At 43.9% G+C, this 19,723-nt stretch overlaps 1 protein-coding gene across 2 annotated transcripts in view; it reads left to right on the forward strand.

Annotated features, from left to right (window-relative positions):
- The window catches only part of TMEM132B (transmembrane protein 132B), a 522,146-nt gene that overhangs the window by 189,585 nt on the left and 312,838 nt on the right, over positions 1 to 19,723 (forward strand). For both annotated transcript variants that reach the window (XM_054444267.2, XM_054444268.2), the window contains one exon: positions 11,734 to 12,625. In XM_054444267.2, the coding sequence (XP_054300242.1) occupies positions 11,734 to 12,625 (892 nt within the window). The remainder of the gene's footprint in view (positions 1 to 11,733; positions 12,626 to 19,723) is intronic.

Here is a 19,723-nt window from a genome sequence, read left to right on the forward strand (position 1 = left end):
GAGGAGTTGCCTTTTTGAAGAGCTACTGGGGAGAAGTATGAAGCATTCTGCTTTTCACTGAGGATGGGGGCATTGGAAGGAGGTCTGCCTGGAGTGGGTGTCCCATTTACAGAATCTAGTTACTCTCCTTTTTTGCAGCTCCAGTTTCACAGCTGTCCTCACTGTATGTGCCAGCAGGTAGCCAGGAGCCCCTCTGGGCTCCAGTGGGCAGAGTAGCGCCTTGATCCTTGGCAGCACATGCAGAATGTTCTAGTCCAAGTTTTCCTCTGCTGTCCTGCCCGTCAACACACTTTTATCCACTTATTCTCTTTCTTAAATTTGTTGAAGTATTTTATTTGCAGATATCCTTCCTCCATTTCTCTTGATAATAGGTTTTTTCCTTTTTGTACTTTCATGCTTTTATTTCATTTGGGTTTCTGTGGAGATGGAGGGAATGAGTGTGCTCAGTCTGCTACTTTTTTTTTTTTTTTTTTAAATTTATGAAGTATTTATTGATCATTCTTGGGTGTTTCTCGGAGAGGGGGATGTGGCAGGGTCATAGGATAATAGTGGAGAGAAGGTCAGGAGATAAACACATGAACAAAGGTCTCTGGTTTTCCTAGGCAGAGGTCCCTGCGGCCTTCTGCAGTGTTTGTGCCCCTGGGTACTTGAGATTAGGGAGTGGTGATGACTCTTAAAGAGCATGCTGCCTTCAAGCATCTGTTTAACAAAGCACATCTTGCACCGCCCTTAATCCATTTAACCCTGAGTTGACACAGCATATGTTTCAGAGAGCATGGGGCTGGGGGTAAGGCCATAGATCAACAGCATCCCAAGGCAGAAGAATTTCTCCTAGTCAGAACAAAATGGAGTCTCCTATGCCCACCCCTTTCTACACAGACACAGCAACAATCTGATCTCTCCTTCCTTTCCCCACACTTCCCCCCCTTCTTTTCAACAAAATCGCCATCGTCCTCATGGCCCGCTCCCGATGGTCTCTGTCTCTTCGGAGCTGTTGGGTACACCTCCCAGACAGGGCAGCCGGGCAGAGGCGCTCCTCACCTCCCAGACAGGGCGGCCGGGCAGAGGCGCTCCTCGCTTCCCAGACGGGGCCGCCCGGGCAGAGGCGCTCCTCTCCTCCCAGACGGGGCCGCCCGGGCAGAGGCGCTCCTCACTTCCTCCCAGACCGGGCTCAGTCTGCTACTTAAAATTAAATTCCATATCTTTCTTTTTGAAGGAAGAATGTCAATATTTCTCTTAGATTGAATAAGCAGCACATGTTCATTCTAGAAAACTTGAAAATACATAGAAAAATATGGCAGGAAGTTGAAAGGCATCCACACTCTCAGTGTGCAGATCCTCACCTCCAGCTAACAGTCCATTTGAGTTTTGGCATGGGCAACTTGACCATATGATTCTAAAGTTAACTTGGAAGATGGAAAGCAGGGAAGTCTAGCTAATAGGATTTTGATAAAGAACAATAATGCCTCTGTATGAGTTTGCTAGGGCTGCCATAACAAAGTACCACATATTGGGCCACTTAAACAGCAGAAATTTATTTTCTCACAATTCTGGAGGCTGGAAGTCCAAGACCAAGGTGCCAGCAGGTTTGGTTTCTTCTGAGGCCTCTCTTGGCTTGTAGATGGCCGCCTGCCTCCTATGCCACCACATGGTCTTCCCTGTGTGTGTCCGTGTTCTAATTTCCTCGTCTTATGAGGACGCCAGTCCTATTGAACTGGGGGCTCTTGGCCCCATGTTGGCAAATAGAGCAAGGACAGCATGAAAAGGGCTGCAAGCAAGAGGAGTAACTAAATTCTGAAGATGGGACACCCACTCCAGGCAGACCTCCTTCCAATGCCCCCATCCTCAGTAAAAGGCAGAATGCTTGGTACTTCTCTCCAGTAGCTCTTCAAAAAGGCAACTGCTCTCTAAGGACAATTAACCCTCCAGAGAAATGTCAGGCATCCAAGTGTGGGTGTTGGTGGTGTGTCCTGAGAGGGATGGAGATAGAGCAGCCACTGTGTAACCAAGAGGAGCAAAGTTACACGCTGAGAACACAATGTGAGAAGACAGAGGAGCTAGCTACAGCATGGGATAAAAATACTTGCCCCCCCAATGGCCTTATTTTAGCTATATTGCCTCTTGAAAGACCCTGTCCCAAAATACAGTCACATTCTGAGGTGCCAAGGGTTAGGACTTGAACATATGAATTTGGGAGGAGGTACACTTCAGTCCATAACACTCCTACATAATAAACTGTATTGTAAATCCACATTAATTTCAGCTACAATGTATTCGTATGAGTGTAGTCACACAGCAAAGAAGTTAAATAAGTAAATCACAAGTAGACTTGAGCATGTATCAGGTCTTAACAACATAATCAGAAAGCATTAGAAATCATTGGCAGAGAGATAAATTATACAAACACAGTTTGGAGAAAGTGGCTAGCTATTTGGGAAAGCAATTTCTAAGATCAAGGCGGAGGCATGTACCAGAAATGAATGAAAAGAGTAGGTGTAAGTGGGTGTTAGTGAATTGGAGAATAGTGAAAAATGTGTGTGCACCCTGACACAAAGCATTCAAATTCAATTAAAATAAACCCAAACTGCGAAGTCAAACAAAATCTTTCTACTGGCTGAATTCAGTGTGTGCTAATTTTCAACTTTATCAGATTCTCACTTCACATTATACACCAGTAGAGATTTCAGGTAGATTCAAGAATTAAGTGTAAAAATGTAGAGACACACCCATCTATACATACCCATGCACAGAAACCAAGAAAAAGTGTAGGTAGTGTCTATTTGATCCTGGGATATGAAGGAGGACTTTCTCAGCATAACGCAGTGGTGGAAATTATGAAAGAAAAGGTTGATATTCTTTGTTATGTTTCAAATTGTGTGCATTTGCCTTCAACTGTCTCTGTAAAGTATTTGTAGCCTCAGAATATAATCTCAAGTGCTCTGCCACCTGATTCTTTCTAAAAGCCTTGGCTGGTTTGGAAAGAAAGCACATTCAGGAGAGTGTACAACGTCGGTTTTCTAGAATCACATTCTGGATTTTCTTTTTCTGTTAAGCTAGACTATCCAAAAGCTGTCAGTGGTCTTGGCACACACCGCTGGGCCCTCCGGAAAACTGCTTTTGCTTCATTGTCCATAGTTGTTATAGGCCTATCTTACATGGAGCCCACCAGAGGAGGCATCCTCATAAGCTCACAATGTATTGTGGGAATGATGTCGTGCCCTGCAGGGGCCAGTTGGGAGCACTCAACAGAGGAACTTCTCTTAGAGCCAGGAAAAGCTTTGCTTCTTGCTTTCATTTTATGGACAGTGTCCAAATAGTGACCTAATCTTGTGCTTTGAGAGCTGGGCAATTTAGAGCCACATATGCAATTCCCTTTAGTCACTGATTACGCTCTTACAATGTAGATTTTGCTTGCTCGAGCTTTCCTCTGGCAGCAGAACATAATGGCTAATAGAACTCTGCCTGGAGCTAAACTGCCTGGGTCAAATTCCACCTCTGCTACTTACTAGCCGTGTGATCTTAGGCAAGTCACGTAACTGCTCTGTGCCTCAGTTTTCTCATCTATGAGTGGGGGTAAAAACTAAATCCTCATAGTCAAAAGATTATCAGAATTAAAAGTTAATACCTATAAAATGCTTAGAATAGTTGTTTGATCTATTAAAAGGATTAAGTAAATGATGACTTAATGATGATAATGATTTTAATACCTGCAAAATGCTTAGTACATATAAATGATGATGATAATGACAATTCTATTCTTGTTTTCCCTTTGCCCTTATTTTTAAATATTTTATCTTTTTTGTTGTTTTAATTTATAAAGTTGCCTCTAACGTTTTATGGACTTGCTGGCACATGATCAAAGACTTGCCCTCAAGGGTGGCTCTCCTTGCCCGGACTAGTCATTTTTATGAGTATACACAAAGCACCTACTGTTTACTCAGTAGTGTCCATGAACTTTCTTCTACTGCTGTTCATTTGAATCATCTAGCGAACATAGAAAAATACTGGGCCCCACTTGAGACCATCTGAAGAAACTCTGAGGGGGCAGGTCCTAAGCATAATATATACATTCACCATGCAGCCAGGGTCGAGAATCCTTGTCTTAGAGAATACAGAGGTAGTTGATGATGTAGCATGTTGTGTAAAAGGAGCTTACTTTTGTGGGGAGATAAATTAGGGGTCCACTCCCCCTGAATCCCATGATCCCATATTTTCAGCTATCTCTCTACCAATCTTCCCTTTACCTTCACTCAAATGTGTCCAAACTAAATTCCTTCTGTTCCTCCCTCAGACCTGATGTTATGCCTGTATTCTCTATTTTGTTGGTAGTTCTGCAAACTATAATACCTAGGTGTTTTTCATGATACTTAAAGCCATTCTGTGGACTCTGATAGAGACAAGCCATTCTGGATTCTGACTTTTTATCTAAGATTCCCACCTTTTAGGTTTTTACCTTATACACCTCTCTAGGATCTTCATGTATCCTTCTGGACCAAGAAGGAATTATGGATCATCCTGAAGTTCTGGGAATAAGAATTCTCCCTTCAACTTCTTTAATGTGAGGCTGTACAGGGATGGTTAGCAGTGCACATCATAGAGCCAGTTTTCCAGGATTCCTGTCCTGCCACCATCATTTACTAACTGTGTAATTTAACTCCCCTCACCCTGTGCCTCAGTTTCCTCCTCTGTTAAATGGGATGCCCCAGTTATTACATTATAGGCTCTAAGTTTTAAACTTGCTCTTCTATTCTCTGGTGTTTGATGCTGGGGGTGGGTCTCTGCAAACCCACCCTTGGTCAGCTGTTCCTTCTTAGGTCCTGGCAATAACGGAAGATAGAGGCAACAGCAAGGCTGGAGCTGGGAGCAGGAACCTATCTGCTTCTTCCTTTTGTTCTGTGTCTGATTCCTTTCCACTTCCTGTCTCTCCCTGTCTGCTTCCCGTTTGCTCCTGCTGGCTTCCTATTTGCCCTTCATCTGCTTCCTGTCTGCTTCATATCTGCTTCCTGTTACTGTGAGCCCCAGGTTGGCCAACAGGGCTGCTCAGCTTGAGGGTTGAGAAGAATCTTAGGACAAAAGGCAAGCGTCACTCCTGCCTGATGCCTCCTGCCTGATGACCGGCTGGCACTGGTGGCCTCTTGCTTGCCTGTCTGTAGTGTCTCTTCTTCTTTCTCAGGCCATGATGTGTTTTATGTAGTTGAGAAAAGTGGAGACTCCCCTGACTTCTTGCATCTTGCTTTTATACTGGTGGCTTTGGAATTTAGTAGTCAAGTATTTGCTACCTTTCTTTTTTGATTCTATAGTGAATGAGTTGTGTTTCAAATGCTGAGGTGTGGAAGGGTCTGTTCTCCAGGGTACAATAAAGGGATATAGCTGGAAGTAGGAGCAAATTGGGAATTTACAGTATCACCCCACCACAGCTGTTATTAATGAATGACCGCCTTAATCCAAGAGCATTTGGCCCAAATTGTTGCACAGGCTGTTCCTCCTGAGGCTCCAGGATGTGTAAGGTGGTTCATAGGTAGTAATGTTTTTCCATCTTTATTACTGTCTTAAAGGTAGGGATCACTGGCTATTTTGCTAGCAGCTGGGTTGAGATGCTCTGGGTCAGCTGTACCTATTTTCCTGCTCTACCTGAGAATCCAGGCTGGTAACAGGTACCTGGGATGGGAGATACAGTCACCTGTGACCATGGAGCAATGAAAACCTCATTGGGTGTACAGGGATTGTGTCCATGAACCTGGCCTTGTGAGCATTAAGCTTCGGCTCCTTCAGATGACCTCCAAATGGTTAACTCCTTGGCCTCATTGTAGAACTGCCAGTCCAGGTAGACCCTCAGGTAATACGAGAAAGTGGAAAGCTTTTGGAATTGGATAGAGCTGGTTTGAATTCTAACGTTGACCGTGTTCAAATTGCTTAATTTCTCTGTGTCTCAGTTTCATAATTTTTTAAAAACGGTCTAACACAGCTTATTTTACAAATGCTGTGATAATCAACTGGCATGACTGGTAAATATGCCTAGGTGTGTTGGCCTGCAAATGGTGTGCATCTCCCTTTAAGCGATATTTTCTCCTTCTACTTGAGAATTGCAGCTCTTTGGTTGGCAAACATAGCTGCCAGCTTAGTGACCACAGTGGTGTGATATTTTAGGACCAAATGAATGGAGTGATAGTGTGATGGGCAAATGCTGTGTTAATAAAAACAGTATCTATTAACAACCCTGGGAAGAAGCCAGAGAGAAACTCAGAAGGAACACAGAGAGATTTATTCTCTCAAGCGTTAAACCAAGGCAGTCTTAATTGATGGACATTCATTCAGCAAATATCTATTTAATTTCTCCTGCTAGGTACTGGATATTGTGCCATAAACTGGACATCAAAGCCCCTTCTCTCATGGTATCTGAATTTTAGTAGAGAGAATGGATAGTAAACAAGCGAACAAGGAAAAATACAAAGGCTAATTTCAGATGGTGATAGTGGCTTTGAGGGAATATAGCAGGATGGAGTGATGAGTGACTGGATATAGTAGTCATGCTTTAGTCAGGAAAACAAATCACTCTAGTCATTTCTACAGAGGGAATTTAATAAAGGGAATTAGTTACTCAGGTGCTGGAAAATCTGAGAAACCAAATTGGGGATGATAAAGTACCATCTGGGGATGGTAAAGTTATTTAGAAATTAAGAACAGGAGCAGGAAGCTGTTGTCACCTTTTGGGCTAGAGGGAAAAGGGGAAGAGGTTAGGTTATCAGAACCCAGAAGCTGCTGAGTTAAGCATTAGAACCTGCTACAGGGAACTGGGACCATGGTGGGGGTTTTATATGGGGTTAGAACCACAGAGGAGATGTAGTTTCTGTCAGTGAATGCTGCAGGGAAGAGACACAGGGTGAAATACCCTGGGTTCTCCCGTCTTCCTACCCGCCAGTCTTCTACCAGAGCTTCCAACTGGCTGAACACACTTAGAAGCAGAGAGCAAGGGAGCAGGGAACTACACTGGTGTGAGTGGAATGGCTGAAGTTGCTGGTCAGCTAGAGAAGGTCTCTCTGAGCTAAGAAATCCAGACCAGAAGGAGTCTTCTCTGCTCACATGTGGGTGATGAGCTTCCCCAGCAAGTGCAAGTAAGGGCAAGGAGAATGATGTGAAAACAGCACCAAGTGTAGCTGTGGAAATAGATGGGAGAACTCTGGGTGGAAGAGAGCATGGAAGATTTTCTAGTCCATTCTGCCGCCGCCAGAGATGACATTTACTGCACCAGCCTGAACTAATATTAATGCTGACAAAGTCCTCCTTCTAGCTCCTGGCCTTCACGACCATGAAATCAGTAAGGGTTGTGGTTATTCCTACGGTACCCAGGTGGTAGTGAATTGTATCAGTTTTTAGGGCCACGCTTTGACAGACAAATAAGGAGTTTCTCTTCCTGATGTTTTTCAAAGACCTGGTCACCTGGCCACCTGGCCTACTGGAAAGAGAGCTTTCCATGCCTGGCTCTCTGTGCCTGAGTTGTTTTGTGTGAATTAGAGGAGACTCAGCCTCAGAAATGTCGTGGGCCTGTACCCTGAGTGGGTCACCAGTAGCCACAAGACTGGTAAGTTAGCTCCCAGACATGACTGGAGCTAACAGTGAAAGGGACTGATTTCTGAGTGTGTCCCATATTGTAGCAGGTTCACATTGTACCATCTTGGGGTTCAGGGATTCATGTCCCACCAGTGCTGACTAAGGTCCACGTCCAGGAATACTTTTTGTGTGTTAAGCACAGCAGTGACATCCACTCACTCAGTTTGGGTCACAGGGTCCCTGCCTGGATTCCCAGCACCCTGTGAGTTGCTTCATTCTAGGAGTAATATTAATCTCCTCCCCTTTCTTCCTGCTGAGGCTGTCTTTAGGGCTTCCTTGGAGCCATCTGCCATTGGTGTTTTGAGTCAGAGCATCCTTTAGCGACAGAACATCTGTCTGGTGCACCTTGTGTTCTCTCTGAACCTGAACTTGACTCTCTTCTTGGCTCATAAGGAGGGCAGTGATGAGAAGTTCTTTTCAGCTGGGCCTCATTGCTCCTTCCTCATTTGCTGCTCTCAGGGCCCACCTTGTTCTGTCCAGTGGTAAATACCTCACTAGGAAATCGGCAGACTGAATAGGGCCTCATTTTACATTCAGAACGCGGGCCACACAGTCTACCTGCCAATGGGAAAAAGAATGGTGTTACTATGTGACATTTTGGGATTAAAGGGAAGAGTGTTAGCTTTTCAGTGTATTTCTCAGGACACAGTCCTGTGGCTTCATAAAATGCTCCTAAATTCAGATATTATATTTTGTTGCAATCTGGTTTGAGGACAGAATAAGGCTCTGGTAGCTGACGTTTATGGCTTTCCATATACACTTTCAGACAAAATTTGTATTGCATTTTGCTTGAGTTATGGTGGGACAGGAGTGTGAACCTTACACTGCTATTTCAGATAAAATGGAGGCTTTGGCTACAATAAAGAAGAGAAGGTGCAGCTTTACATTTCTTGTAAATCAATTTTTGAGAGGTATAAAATACCTTCTTAAAAGATGAAACAACCAATCTACAGTGAAAACAGAGCATATTAAAGTTTGCATTTATTTTAATTTCCTTTTCCATATTTGTAAATAAATCAGAATTTAAGCCTTACCTTGGACTTCCCCTAAATTTTACAAGAAGTAAAATTCAAGCCACTCACTTCCAAGTCTGGTGTGCCTGCTTAGCCCAGCTGAAAGATATTGTCATGCTGTACAAGGCAGATGTTCCCTGCTGACGGTGTTCCTGTTGCCAAGTAATTCATGAGCAAATTCACCTGAATTTCACTTCCTGGTTTGGAGAGGGGAAATAAACCAACGACAAAAAGCACTAATTTAAATTTCATCTGGAGAGGTGCTTCTGCATTGCTTGACATTGTCAAAATACAGATTGCCCCTTGGTGGCGGCAGCAGCTAAAACTTTCCTTTGGATGAGGCTAATTCTTCAAAATCATTTCTCCCTCCTCTATCTTTTGATCCAAATCCTGCCAAGCCTGTATGGACATCATTCTGGAGGAAACCCAGGTCTATACTATGGAAGGGACTGTATCGTGTATTTAAATAGATTTGAGATAATTTGAAGGAAGTTATGAGGTCGTTTTCAATTAACATATTGTAAGTGTTTTCTCTTGACACTACAGATTTGTTGAAGTCATGGTTTTGATGGCAGTTTAATGTCGCACACATAGTGTGGTTTTAATCACTTATTTAATCATTTCCTTAATGACGGGTTTTTGGGCTGCTTCCAGTGTGTTGCTGTTATAAATCATGCTTGCGATAAACATACTTGCACATTAATCTCCTTCCTGATCTCTTGATTATTTCCTTAGAACAAATTCCTAGGTGAATTCCTGGGATGGGCATTTTTAAGGATCTTAATGCCCAATTTCTGAATTGCTTTCTGAATGTTAGCCGTGTCCTCCAGATCTTCCGATTGGCTGAACATAGTCTCTAGTTCCTTGGGGCAGAAATCATGACTGCATTGTCCCTGTAATATTTTTACATGCCACAATGCTGGAAAGATAATAAGTGAATAATAAGTATATTTAGATAAGTAATTGGAGGAATGAATAAGTAATTACCCTGCTGGAGTAATGAATCTAACAAGGGACTGGCCATGTTGATGACATTTGAGGAGAACTTGCTTTCTGGACGCCTTCTTAGAAAAAGGATGCATCAGCCCCTACGTGGGCTGTATCTTTTTCACAATCTAATTACAATTTTGTCACTCTCTAGAAAAGGAAAGCTCACCAAGGACAGCCCCAAACAGGCCAAAAAGTGTTTAAAGCAATAGAAGCTATATTTTGTAGAATTTGTAATGGCTGAAGAAAAACATGTCACCAGGAGCCAGAGTGAATGGAGTGGGATTTCTCTGCTGTTTCCTCCTCTGGGATGCTGCATTTTAAGCACCATGGTCAGGTGCCATTTCTTCTTGCACTGGTTGGAAAACCAGACTCCAGTGGTGGAGGTTCATTTTAGGGCAAAAGAAAAAAAAACTCTGTCTGTCCTTGGCCTGCTTTGCTGATCCTGGTTCCTGGTGGGCTGTCTTCACTTTGAAAAGGCCTGTTGGGTCTTTGCTGCCTGTGTTTTCCCATTTGAAAGAAACATGCTAAGAAACACACATACATGTATGTACTCATGTGTACATGTTTATGTATATGTGCTGTGTGTTTTAATTAACAAAATAATACATGGTTGTAACAAATTAAAAGAAAGTAGAAACATAAATGGTAAAAAGCAATAACTTTCTCCTTTGGGTTCTATAGACACAAACATAAATATATACATTTACATATACGTATGTAGAATTTTAAAACTTTACCAAAAGGATCAAATATGACACATTTGATTTTTGGTTTTTTTTACACTTAATTTTTTTTTATCCTTAATGTCATATTGTGGCCGTCTTTTCAAGTATGTTTATATAGCTCTACCTCATTTTTAAAAATAGTTTCATATTATTTCACTGTAAAATGTTGAGTTTCCTGTTGACCAAGCTATTGAACGTGGATTAAAATAATAATTGTGGGTGAATATTGACAGCACATTTCTGTGTGCCAGCATTGTTCTAAGTGCTTTATTTTATTTTATTTTGTTTTTTCTTGAGAAAGGATTTTGTTTTGTCGCCCAGATTGGAGTGCAGTGGTGCAATCCCAGCTCACTGCAATCTCCGCCTCTTGGGTTCAAGATCCTCCTGCCTCAACCTCCCAAGTAGTTGGGACTACAGGCACGTGCCACCATGCCTGGATAATTTTTGTGTTTTTTTTTTGTAGAGACAGGGTCTCACTGTTTTGCTTAGGCTGGTTTTGAACTCTTGGGGTCAAGCGACCCACCTGCCTTGGCTTCCCAATGTGCTGGGATTACAGGTGTGAGCCACCACACCTGGCTGTGCTTTGTACTTATTAACTCATTAATCCTTGCAGCAACCCAGTAAGGCAGAATTCATGTTTATGTCCTACTTTATGTGAGGACATTTGTGGCACCGAGAGGCTAAGTAACTTGGTGAAGGTTGCTCAGTTAGGAAGTGGCAAAGCCAGGATTCAAATCCAGCCATCCGGCTCAGCACATACGCTCTTAAGTTTGTTTGTTTGCAATTCTAAATGATACTGTGGTGAACATCCTTGTAGACAGATAAACCTGTGTGCATTCTCATTGGTATTTCAGAAGGAGAGATTTCTAGAAGTAGGCAAGTTGAGCGGTAGCTTCACCATCTTTTCAATAACAATTGTAGAGATATCATCATGTCCACGTAGATTGCACTTATAGAAGTGATAGAGAGCAGCATAAGTATCAAAGTAATAAGGTACCAACATGTCACATACAATGGTGCAATGCCTGATTGGTAGACTTGGTAGGTACGCAACCTTTTGTCTGTGGGGTAGATGAACAACGTTGACCATGATCTTTTGAGTTTATGATTTTGCACAAGCAGCAGAAGCAATGTTTTCCCTCTAGAGAGATAACTGTTCAGCCCCAGGACTATTGGATCGGTGGTAAATGGGGTTCCTTCCCACTCTGTACTGTCTTTTTGGGAAGATCCTGAAGACCATACTTTATATAATTACAGGGCTTTCACTGTGATGAGACCTGGGGGAGAAATAGTGGCCAGTGGGCGGTTTGTTGGGGAGATGGGTGGAGACTGCACTGCATTTATTTCATTACATCTCAGAACACGGTTTTATTCTTTTGCTTTCCTTTCTTGTGCAGTGACAGAGAGTCGAGGGATTGTGGATAGCCTGCAGAAGTTTTCCTCGCTCCCTGCTTACCTCCCCACGAACTTGCACATCTCCAATGCAGAGGAGTCCTTTTTCCTTAAAGAAGCCAACCAAGACCTCACAAGGAACTCCAGTCTGCAGGCCCGGGTGGAGCCTTTCTTCATCTACCGAGCCAGGACACCCCCTATTATCAATGCCAGCTATGGCCCATTTTCAGTGGAGAAGATAATCCCCCAGGAGCTCCTGTTGACATCTACAGCTTTTGGAAACATGGACAAATTTCCCTTCAACTGGAAATTGAAATCCCACATCCTCGACAGCTCCATCTATTCCAACAGACCCAAAGTGCAGACCTTGTTTTATGTCACTGGCATGGGCTGGGATGACAGCGACCTTACGGAAGATCTACCCTGTGTCAAGATGTTTGCTTTCCCTGAGGCCAGGGAAGTGGCGGCCAGCTGTCGGCTGCAAGGGGCCCCAGGGCTGTGTGTGGCTGAGCTGGAGCTGCTGCCCGAGTGGTTCAGCTCAGGCCTGGACCTGGAGCCAGAGGAGGAGATCCCAGCCCTGCTCGGGGGCACCGCGATGGAGCTCTTCTTCACGCTCTACCCAGCTGACAAGGCTGGCCAGTGTCCTCTGGAGGAGGAAGGCAAGTGGGAGAACAATATCCACTCAGGCCTGGAGAGCCCCCAGCAAGCATTTCCAGCCCGAGAGAGGATTGGGAGTGTGGTGGTCTACCCAACCCAAGATGATCTGAAGTGGTCCCTGGTGAGCTTGGACGAGAATGTGGTCATCTCGGTACCTCTGAATCTAGTCCGGGAAGGGGACACGGCCACCTTTTTGGTCTCTCTGACCAGTAGCTCTGTGGCAGACCAGTTCACTCTTAGGTAAGAGGCTTTGCCAGGTGGGATGGAACAGAAGCCAACTCTTGGTAATCAATGAATTGTCAATTAATAAAATGGGTGTTGATCGTTTGCTGACTTGTCAAAAATGAATACAGCTGGTCATTAAAGTGGTGAAAACAGATTTTATTCAGTAACTACGGACAGTAGGTAAAAGAGCTGAGCTTCATTACAATTTGTGCAGAGGTGATGTGTGTGTTTTAAAGGGAGGATGAGGGATGGGGAAGAATGGAGTCTCCATAGAGCCAGAGAAGCGACGTAGTACAAAGGGTTGGGCAATGTGAGTGCAATGAGGCCAGCTGCGTCTGCTGGCTGGCAGTTATCAAAGTTAGGATTTTATCTTCCCACAGAGGCTGCGAGACAGAGGCATTGTCCTTGCTGATGATTCTGTTTCAGAAGAATGGCTCTCAGGTGCTTGGGAGGATGCTTCTTAGTTGCAAGAGACAGATATTCACAATTGTAAGCCCTTTCTCATAAATGCTGTAGGAAAGGGAGGTCAGGGGCCTATCATCAGGTGTGCATTGGCTGGAACAAACAGGAAATTTCCCTGGCCATGCTGAGCTTTCTTAAGCAGGTACTATAAGAGGTGCAAAAGTGATCCTAGGGAGCTAGTCTTATGCTGCTAGAAGCCATATTAGAGTTTGGTCAAGTTTTTTAGTGCGGGGGTTTGGATGGAGTTGTCATGTGCTGAGAGTTCTGCAGTTCTCAGTATCCAGTGTAGTGAGAGATTCAAAACATGAAATAGAGACCCACACAAGACAATAGACCAGGGGTCAGAAAACTTCTGGAAAGGGCCACATGGTAAAAAGACATCATGGGCCATGTGGTCTCTCTGGTGATGTCTCAACTCTGCTGTTGCACCATGCAAGCAGCCATAAATGAATGGGCATGGCTGGGTTCCAATAAAACTTTAGTTATGAAAACAGAAGGTTGAATTTAGCCCAGGGGTCATGGTTTGCCAACCCCTGCAATACATGATCATGTTGAAGCTTGAGTAGTAGAGACCCTAAAGTCTACAGGAATTCACAGATGAGAGTTGTGTGTGTTGCAGTGGGCAGAGAATTTTTCATTTTGAGCTAGATCTTGAAGGATGAGTGGAATATGGGGGCAGAAAGAGAAACAGTTCAAAATTGGGGGAAACAAAGTCCAGCCAAGAGACTGAGACAACATAAGTATATTAAAAGCAAGAATTTAATATAAAGAACCATAAACTATATATAAAGAAATGTTAACTAGGTAATTGAAAAGTCAAGAAGGCAATACTGAGGTACTAGGGAAGAGGCAGCTGTAGAAAGCGGCTATCATCCCTTCAGCTGGGAGAATAAGGAAAGAAGTTAAAAGTTTCAAAAACTTGGAGCTTGGAGCAGGGACCCTGTAGAGCAGCAACTAAAACCCCTGAGAAGAGGGCACAGCCTGTGCTGGTGTCACCAGGGCTAGGAGTCATAAAACTGGTTCTTCAGTAGTTGGAAATACTGCAAACTGGATTCATCTGCTATTATGGAAGTGAATTGCAGCTGCTGTCATGAAGCAGCAAGGCTGGGTGCCACTCATCAGAACAAGAAGCAAATAGGAAGCCAATGGAAAGAGGAGAAAATTCCTTCTCCCACCTTCCACCTGCCAGTCTCCCTCTAGCACCCCCTGTTGACAGAACAAAACAAGGATCCTGCTGCCATCTGTATTTTCTGAAGCCTCCCCCAAGTAAATCTGTTGTGAAACCAGGATTAAATACAACTGTTCTAGAACTCTGCGTTCTAGACTGTGAGGTTCAAGTGCTTCTTCTTCAGGAAGGCTTTTAAGGCTCTCACATGATAGTCTGGCCCTATCCCTGCCCTGTTTGATGTGTCAGGCAGAATCCTACAATGCTGCATATCAGTGGAAACCTTGTAAATGAATTCCAACTTCTAAATATATGAAAGAGCTTTCTAAGACAATTTCTTTCTCTGCAGTAAATAATTCTTTGTTAAAATGAGTCAGCAGCCTCTATCTGTATGATCAAGATTTGGTTTTAGGATCGCTAAAAGTAGGGGACTTCTGTGTGCTGGGGGGGCAAGCCTGTCTTTTCCTAATTTTGCTCACAAAAATAGATATCAGCAGGAGACAGTGGTGGCTTTACCATATACCAGCTGTGTGCCCTTTGGCTAGTCACTTAATGTCTCTGGACCTTAGTTTTCCCATTGATATGATAGGGATAGTGATGAAATCTATCTCCTGGGGTGGTGGTAAAGATTAAATAATTATTAAATTATTAAAGTTCTTAGAACAATGCCTAGCAAATTGTGAGTCCTCAGTGAATGTTAGCCTATGGTTGTTTCCCTGGCATTCAGGAACTGGGCATATAAATTCCAACATAAGTGAACCTTGCTTTACAGATGCAAATGAGAAATGGGGAATTCATTGTGAGTCTAGCGTGCTCCTTCCAATCCTGACTGAGGCTGATCATGCCTTTTTGGAGTTGTGCTTATTCAGATGCCCACCAACAGGATTCCAAGGCTCTGGCAGATCCCAAGTAGGTTTTGTAGCCTGGAAGAAGCCAAGATTCTACTTGGAGCCTCTTGATTTAGCCTGTGGCTGTTACTGATTCAAAACTTGGTGTGGACTGAGCCCTGTGCTAGTCACTCCACTGGAAGGGGTGGGGTGGTCTAAAACCAGTTCTTGGCTGTCATAGAAACTAGAGAAGCCTGAAATCCAACCCCACAGAGATTCTTTTAGTATAAGGCAGTATCATAAGGCAGTATCATATGCTTGCTGTAGGCCAAGGGATGGCTTCACTGCCCCTGCCTCTCAGCACTCCCTCTACCATGGCAGACATTACCAATCAACTGCAGTACTTCAGCACTCCCTCTGCCATGGCAGACATTACCAATCAACTGCAGCACTTCAGCACTCCCTCTGCCATGGAGGACATTGAGCCCACCCCTTCAGGCAGCCCCTATCACTGCTGTGGGGGGTTGGCATATAAGACTAAACCTATTTGCTACTTCTGATATAGAAATAATATTTTGGATGGGAAGTTAAAGGAAAAGGAGGGCAGATGGTCTGGTGGTCAGCAAAGCCTTGGAGTCTGGCTGGGAAAGGCATTTCAGGCCAGGCAGTGGCATACACAGCATTAGCTGACATTCATTGAGTCTTAGAATGGTTCAGCCCATGTGGTAAGTCCATTACATGACTTAACTGATTAAACTCTGTCAACAGATAACTGAAAAAGGCAAGTACTATTATTATTCCCATTTTTTTGAGGCACAGAGAAGTTAAGTAGCGTGTCCAGGGTCACACAGGTAGGGAGTGGTTGGTGTGAACCCCTGTGATCTGACCCTAGAGCTTGTGCCCTTCATCCCCCACAGCTCACTGCCTCTAACAGACAAGGAGGGGCACCAGCCACACCCCCAGCTGTGTGTGGCCCAGTCAGGCCAGAGCTAAGGGTTAATTTAGGGAATAGGAGATTCATTTAGGGATGAGACTAGAAGAGGACTCAACATCCAGACTGTAGAAAGCCTTAGAGTATTATCTTCTTGGTAAGTAGAAACCCCTCAGGTATTTTTCTTTTTTCCCCAAGAAGTTAATTTTAGAGCCGAAATGCACTTTAATTCTGACTTGGCCTTGAAAAATCAAGCAATGAACTGTCAGCCTCCTGGAAATAGCATCCTTGGGGCCTTTGGAATTTGGATTGTGAGTCTGCAGCCCTCCAGCAGCCTCTTCCTTTAGGGAACCCACTAAGATTTTAGATTCTTGGCTTTGGAGTTAAAGCGACAGGAGAGGGAGAGGACCAGAGGAGGAAGTTCAGCCAAAGGATGTTCTCAAATTCCCAAATCTTTGTTTAAACTTTAGTTGTGGGGCCTTGATACTTACTTAAAGGAAAAACATGTACTCAACAGTTTGTAAAACTGGTGGCAGTAGCCAAATTCAGCCCATAGAGGTGTGCCTTATTTAGCCCACCTGGCATTCTTTAAAATATTTAAGAGAGTTACCAACTTCTAACAATTGGGAGATTTTATATACCATTTTCTTTGAAAATTTTGAAGATTTAGCAACTTAGAACTAGCTGGTTGTAGTTCACCCCCTTTAGATGCATCATAAACTGTCTAATTCACCCCAGTCCCCGCCACTCCCTTTTGTCTCACACCTGGCCCATTTCACTCACATATGTCACCCGTGTGGCTCCTGAGGGTATTTGAATTTTGAAACCTTGATTCAGTACTGGGATAAAAAAGGATGCAATGCTAAAAAGGGAGTTTAGATTTTCATCTATAAAGGCAGGCATTGCCAATTCATTGTGCGTGTTTGTGGGAGTCAGAAGTGACCAGTGGGTGCATCACAGGAAGTGAAACCGCCCTCCATTATTGCTGGCATTATAGAGTGAATTAGTTACTTCATGTAAAGCACTTACAAGAGTGCCTGGCACACTGTGGGCACACCAATAGTCTTTTATGCTATAATTAATATGTATTAATTGATACTGTTAATTCATACTTTTAAATTATCATGTGTACTTGTCCCAGGTTCTGCATTTACCCTTTCTGTACATTCCCTCACTGTGTTATCACAGCCAGCATACAAGGTAAGTACTAGTCACGTCCATGTTATGGATATGGAAACTGCGACTCTGAGAGGTGAGCGGTTACCTGTCTGAGGTCATGCATTGGGGAAATGGTGGAATTGGGGTGCAGGGCTGCATGTGTGAGTTGAGAGCCCCCACTTTAAAACACTCTTCTGGGCTCTTCTGCTTGTCTGGTTGGGGACTGATCTTTATTCACTATTAAAGCTCTCTGGGTCAGCATTTAGATTACTTATTAAGCTTTATTTGATGGCCAGAGAAAAATGCATTGAGGTTGTGGAAATAAATGAAGACCACCCAAATGAGAACAAACAGAGGAATATTTACTCAGAGCTTACCGTGTCAGCGGGGGTTGGCCACCAGCACTTGCATTGGCAGAGACTCAGAGGCAGGCAGAGGAATGAGAAAGCTTCAGGTGTGCTTGGATTGGAGGGTTTTGGCTTGGAGGAGCTGGAGGCAGGATAGCTAGAAGCAGACATTTTATGTGATGGGCTTGGGAGCACATTTGGCTTTCTCTGGTTGGCCCGGAGTTGGAAGCAGAGGCAGAAAAGAGAAGAGCTGGGAGTCATTGACCAGGCTCTGACTATTCTAGGCTGATTGCTGCAGAGGTTGTGGTTTGACTTCCAAGGTCAGAGTTGTATTGTTATATGTTGTCTGGCCATGGTCCATTTGTATATTCAGTCTCTCGAAATAAGATACTTGTCTTAGGCCTAAGGAAATGTGTTATTTCCCAGCGTAACTGATTGTCTGTTTTAATCATGTCTCTTATGAATGAAATGTGACACATTTCATTCTGGCTTAGATGAGGACCCAGATCAAAGCGTGAATGTGCACAAAATTTGCTGAGATCTAATTTCAGAGCTGGAGACACATGGAAAAGAAACAGATGTGTACCATTCCACGTGCCATGCTGCTATTTCAGACTGCACATTGTAGAGGGGCCCGTTTGAACAAGAATTAAATCGGTGATTCTCTAATACCAAGATAGATTCTGTGCAGCATTAGCATGTACATCTCACCCGTGCTGTGAAAAAACCTTTCAGCAAAGGGTCATAAAGTGGGGTTTGGAGGGGGCTGGGGGCTGATGGCAGGGAAGTGCTAGGCTGGAGTTGGGGTACGTCTTTGCTACCCTTCCAGGAAAGTTTGAAATATGAAATTCTGCCCCCTCCAAATATAATATCTCTGGGGCTGAGCGAGGTCCTGGGAAGCTTTATCTCTGACTTATTAAAATAGGGTTTTCTCAGCTCACACAGAGAGCCTCCTGGGCTGACCTTTCCGCCCCTTCGACAGTGGAGCCCAGTGGTTAAGAATGTGAACTCTGAAGCCAGAGTGTCTGGGTTTGAATTCTGACTCTGCCACATAACCAGCTGTGTGACTTTGGGAAAGTTACTTAACTTCTCTGTGCCACATTTTCCCAATCTGTAAGTGGGGACAGTTTATGCTTTAAGTGACTATTTATGAAGTGTCAACTTTGTGGTCAGGTCAGACTCTTCCTTTAACTTGGAACCCACCTTCCTCCTGGGTGTTCAGGCCAAACACCCAGTAACCACGATTGATTCTCCCCATTCTCTGACACTCCACAGCTGAGTCATCAGTAAATTCTGGAGTTCTTCCTCTGAAATATATAGACTCTATCTACCTCCACTGCTATGACCCAGGTCTAAGCCAGCATCCCCTCCTGGCTGGACATCCACAGGAGCCCCTTTGAGGTCTCCCTGCCTCCATTTTTGCCCCTGTAGTCTGTTCTGGAGTTAAGGCTCAGGTCGCCATGTTGCCTACAAGGCCCTGCATGGTCTGGACCTGTTATCTCCCATGACTTTTCCTCTCCCCACTCAGCAACAGCCGTGCTGGCCCACCCGCTTTTTGGTCTTTAGGCATGCTCCCACCCAGGGCCTCTGCACCGGCTTCAATAACTCACCCTCAGCTTCCTACTTAATCCTGCACCCCCTGCCCCGCTGGGCCCCTTGCCCTGTCCTGATTTTTTGACCTACTTTATTTGTGTTAACGACATGAGATATCATTGTTTATTGTCTGCTTTTCCTGCTAGCAAGTCATCTCCATAAGGGCAGGGACCTTTGTCTCCCGTATTTTTGATGTATCTTAAGGATCTAGAACATTGTCTACCACATAGTAAGTGCTCAATAAATACTTGTTGAATGAATGAATGTATCCTAGGTATTGTGAGGCATTGTTCCCAGATAAAGGGAACAATGGCAATGAATGAATGAATGGTCAAGATTGTATGAATTCATGATGTAAATAAGTAACAATTTCATAAATATTGAAAGTTAGGACACATAGGGGATGCAATTCTGGCAAAAGTTTCCTCCTACCTGTAATGTGATTACTGATTCGTCACCTCTAATCAAACGGTGGGCTATGCCAGTGTATCCTAAACTTGAGTAATTCGTACGCTGTCTTTGAGTTTTTCTGGTCATATCAGATACCACCATGTGCCACCTTCATAAGTTAAATCATGTACCTGTGCCTTCTGTGCAGTTTTTATTTACTCTTTGTCTTCAAATCACTTT

The sequence above is a fragment of the Pongo pygmaeus genome, chromosome 10 (assembly GCF_028885625.2).
Source record: "Pongo pygmaeus isolate AG05252 chromosome 10, NHGRI_mPonPyg2-v2.0_pri, whole genome shotgun sequence".
In the NCBI taxonomy this organism is placed as follows: domain Eukaryota; kingdom Metazoa; phylum Chordata; class Mammalia; order Primates; family Hominidae; genus Pongo; species Pongo pygmaeus.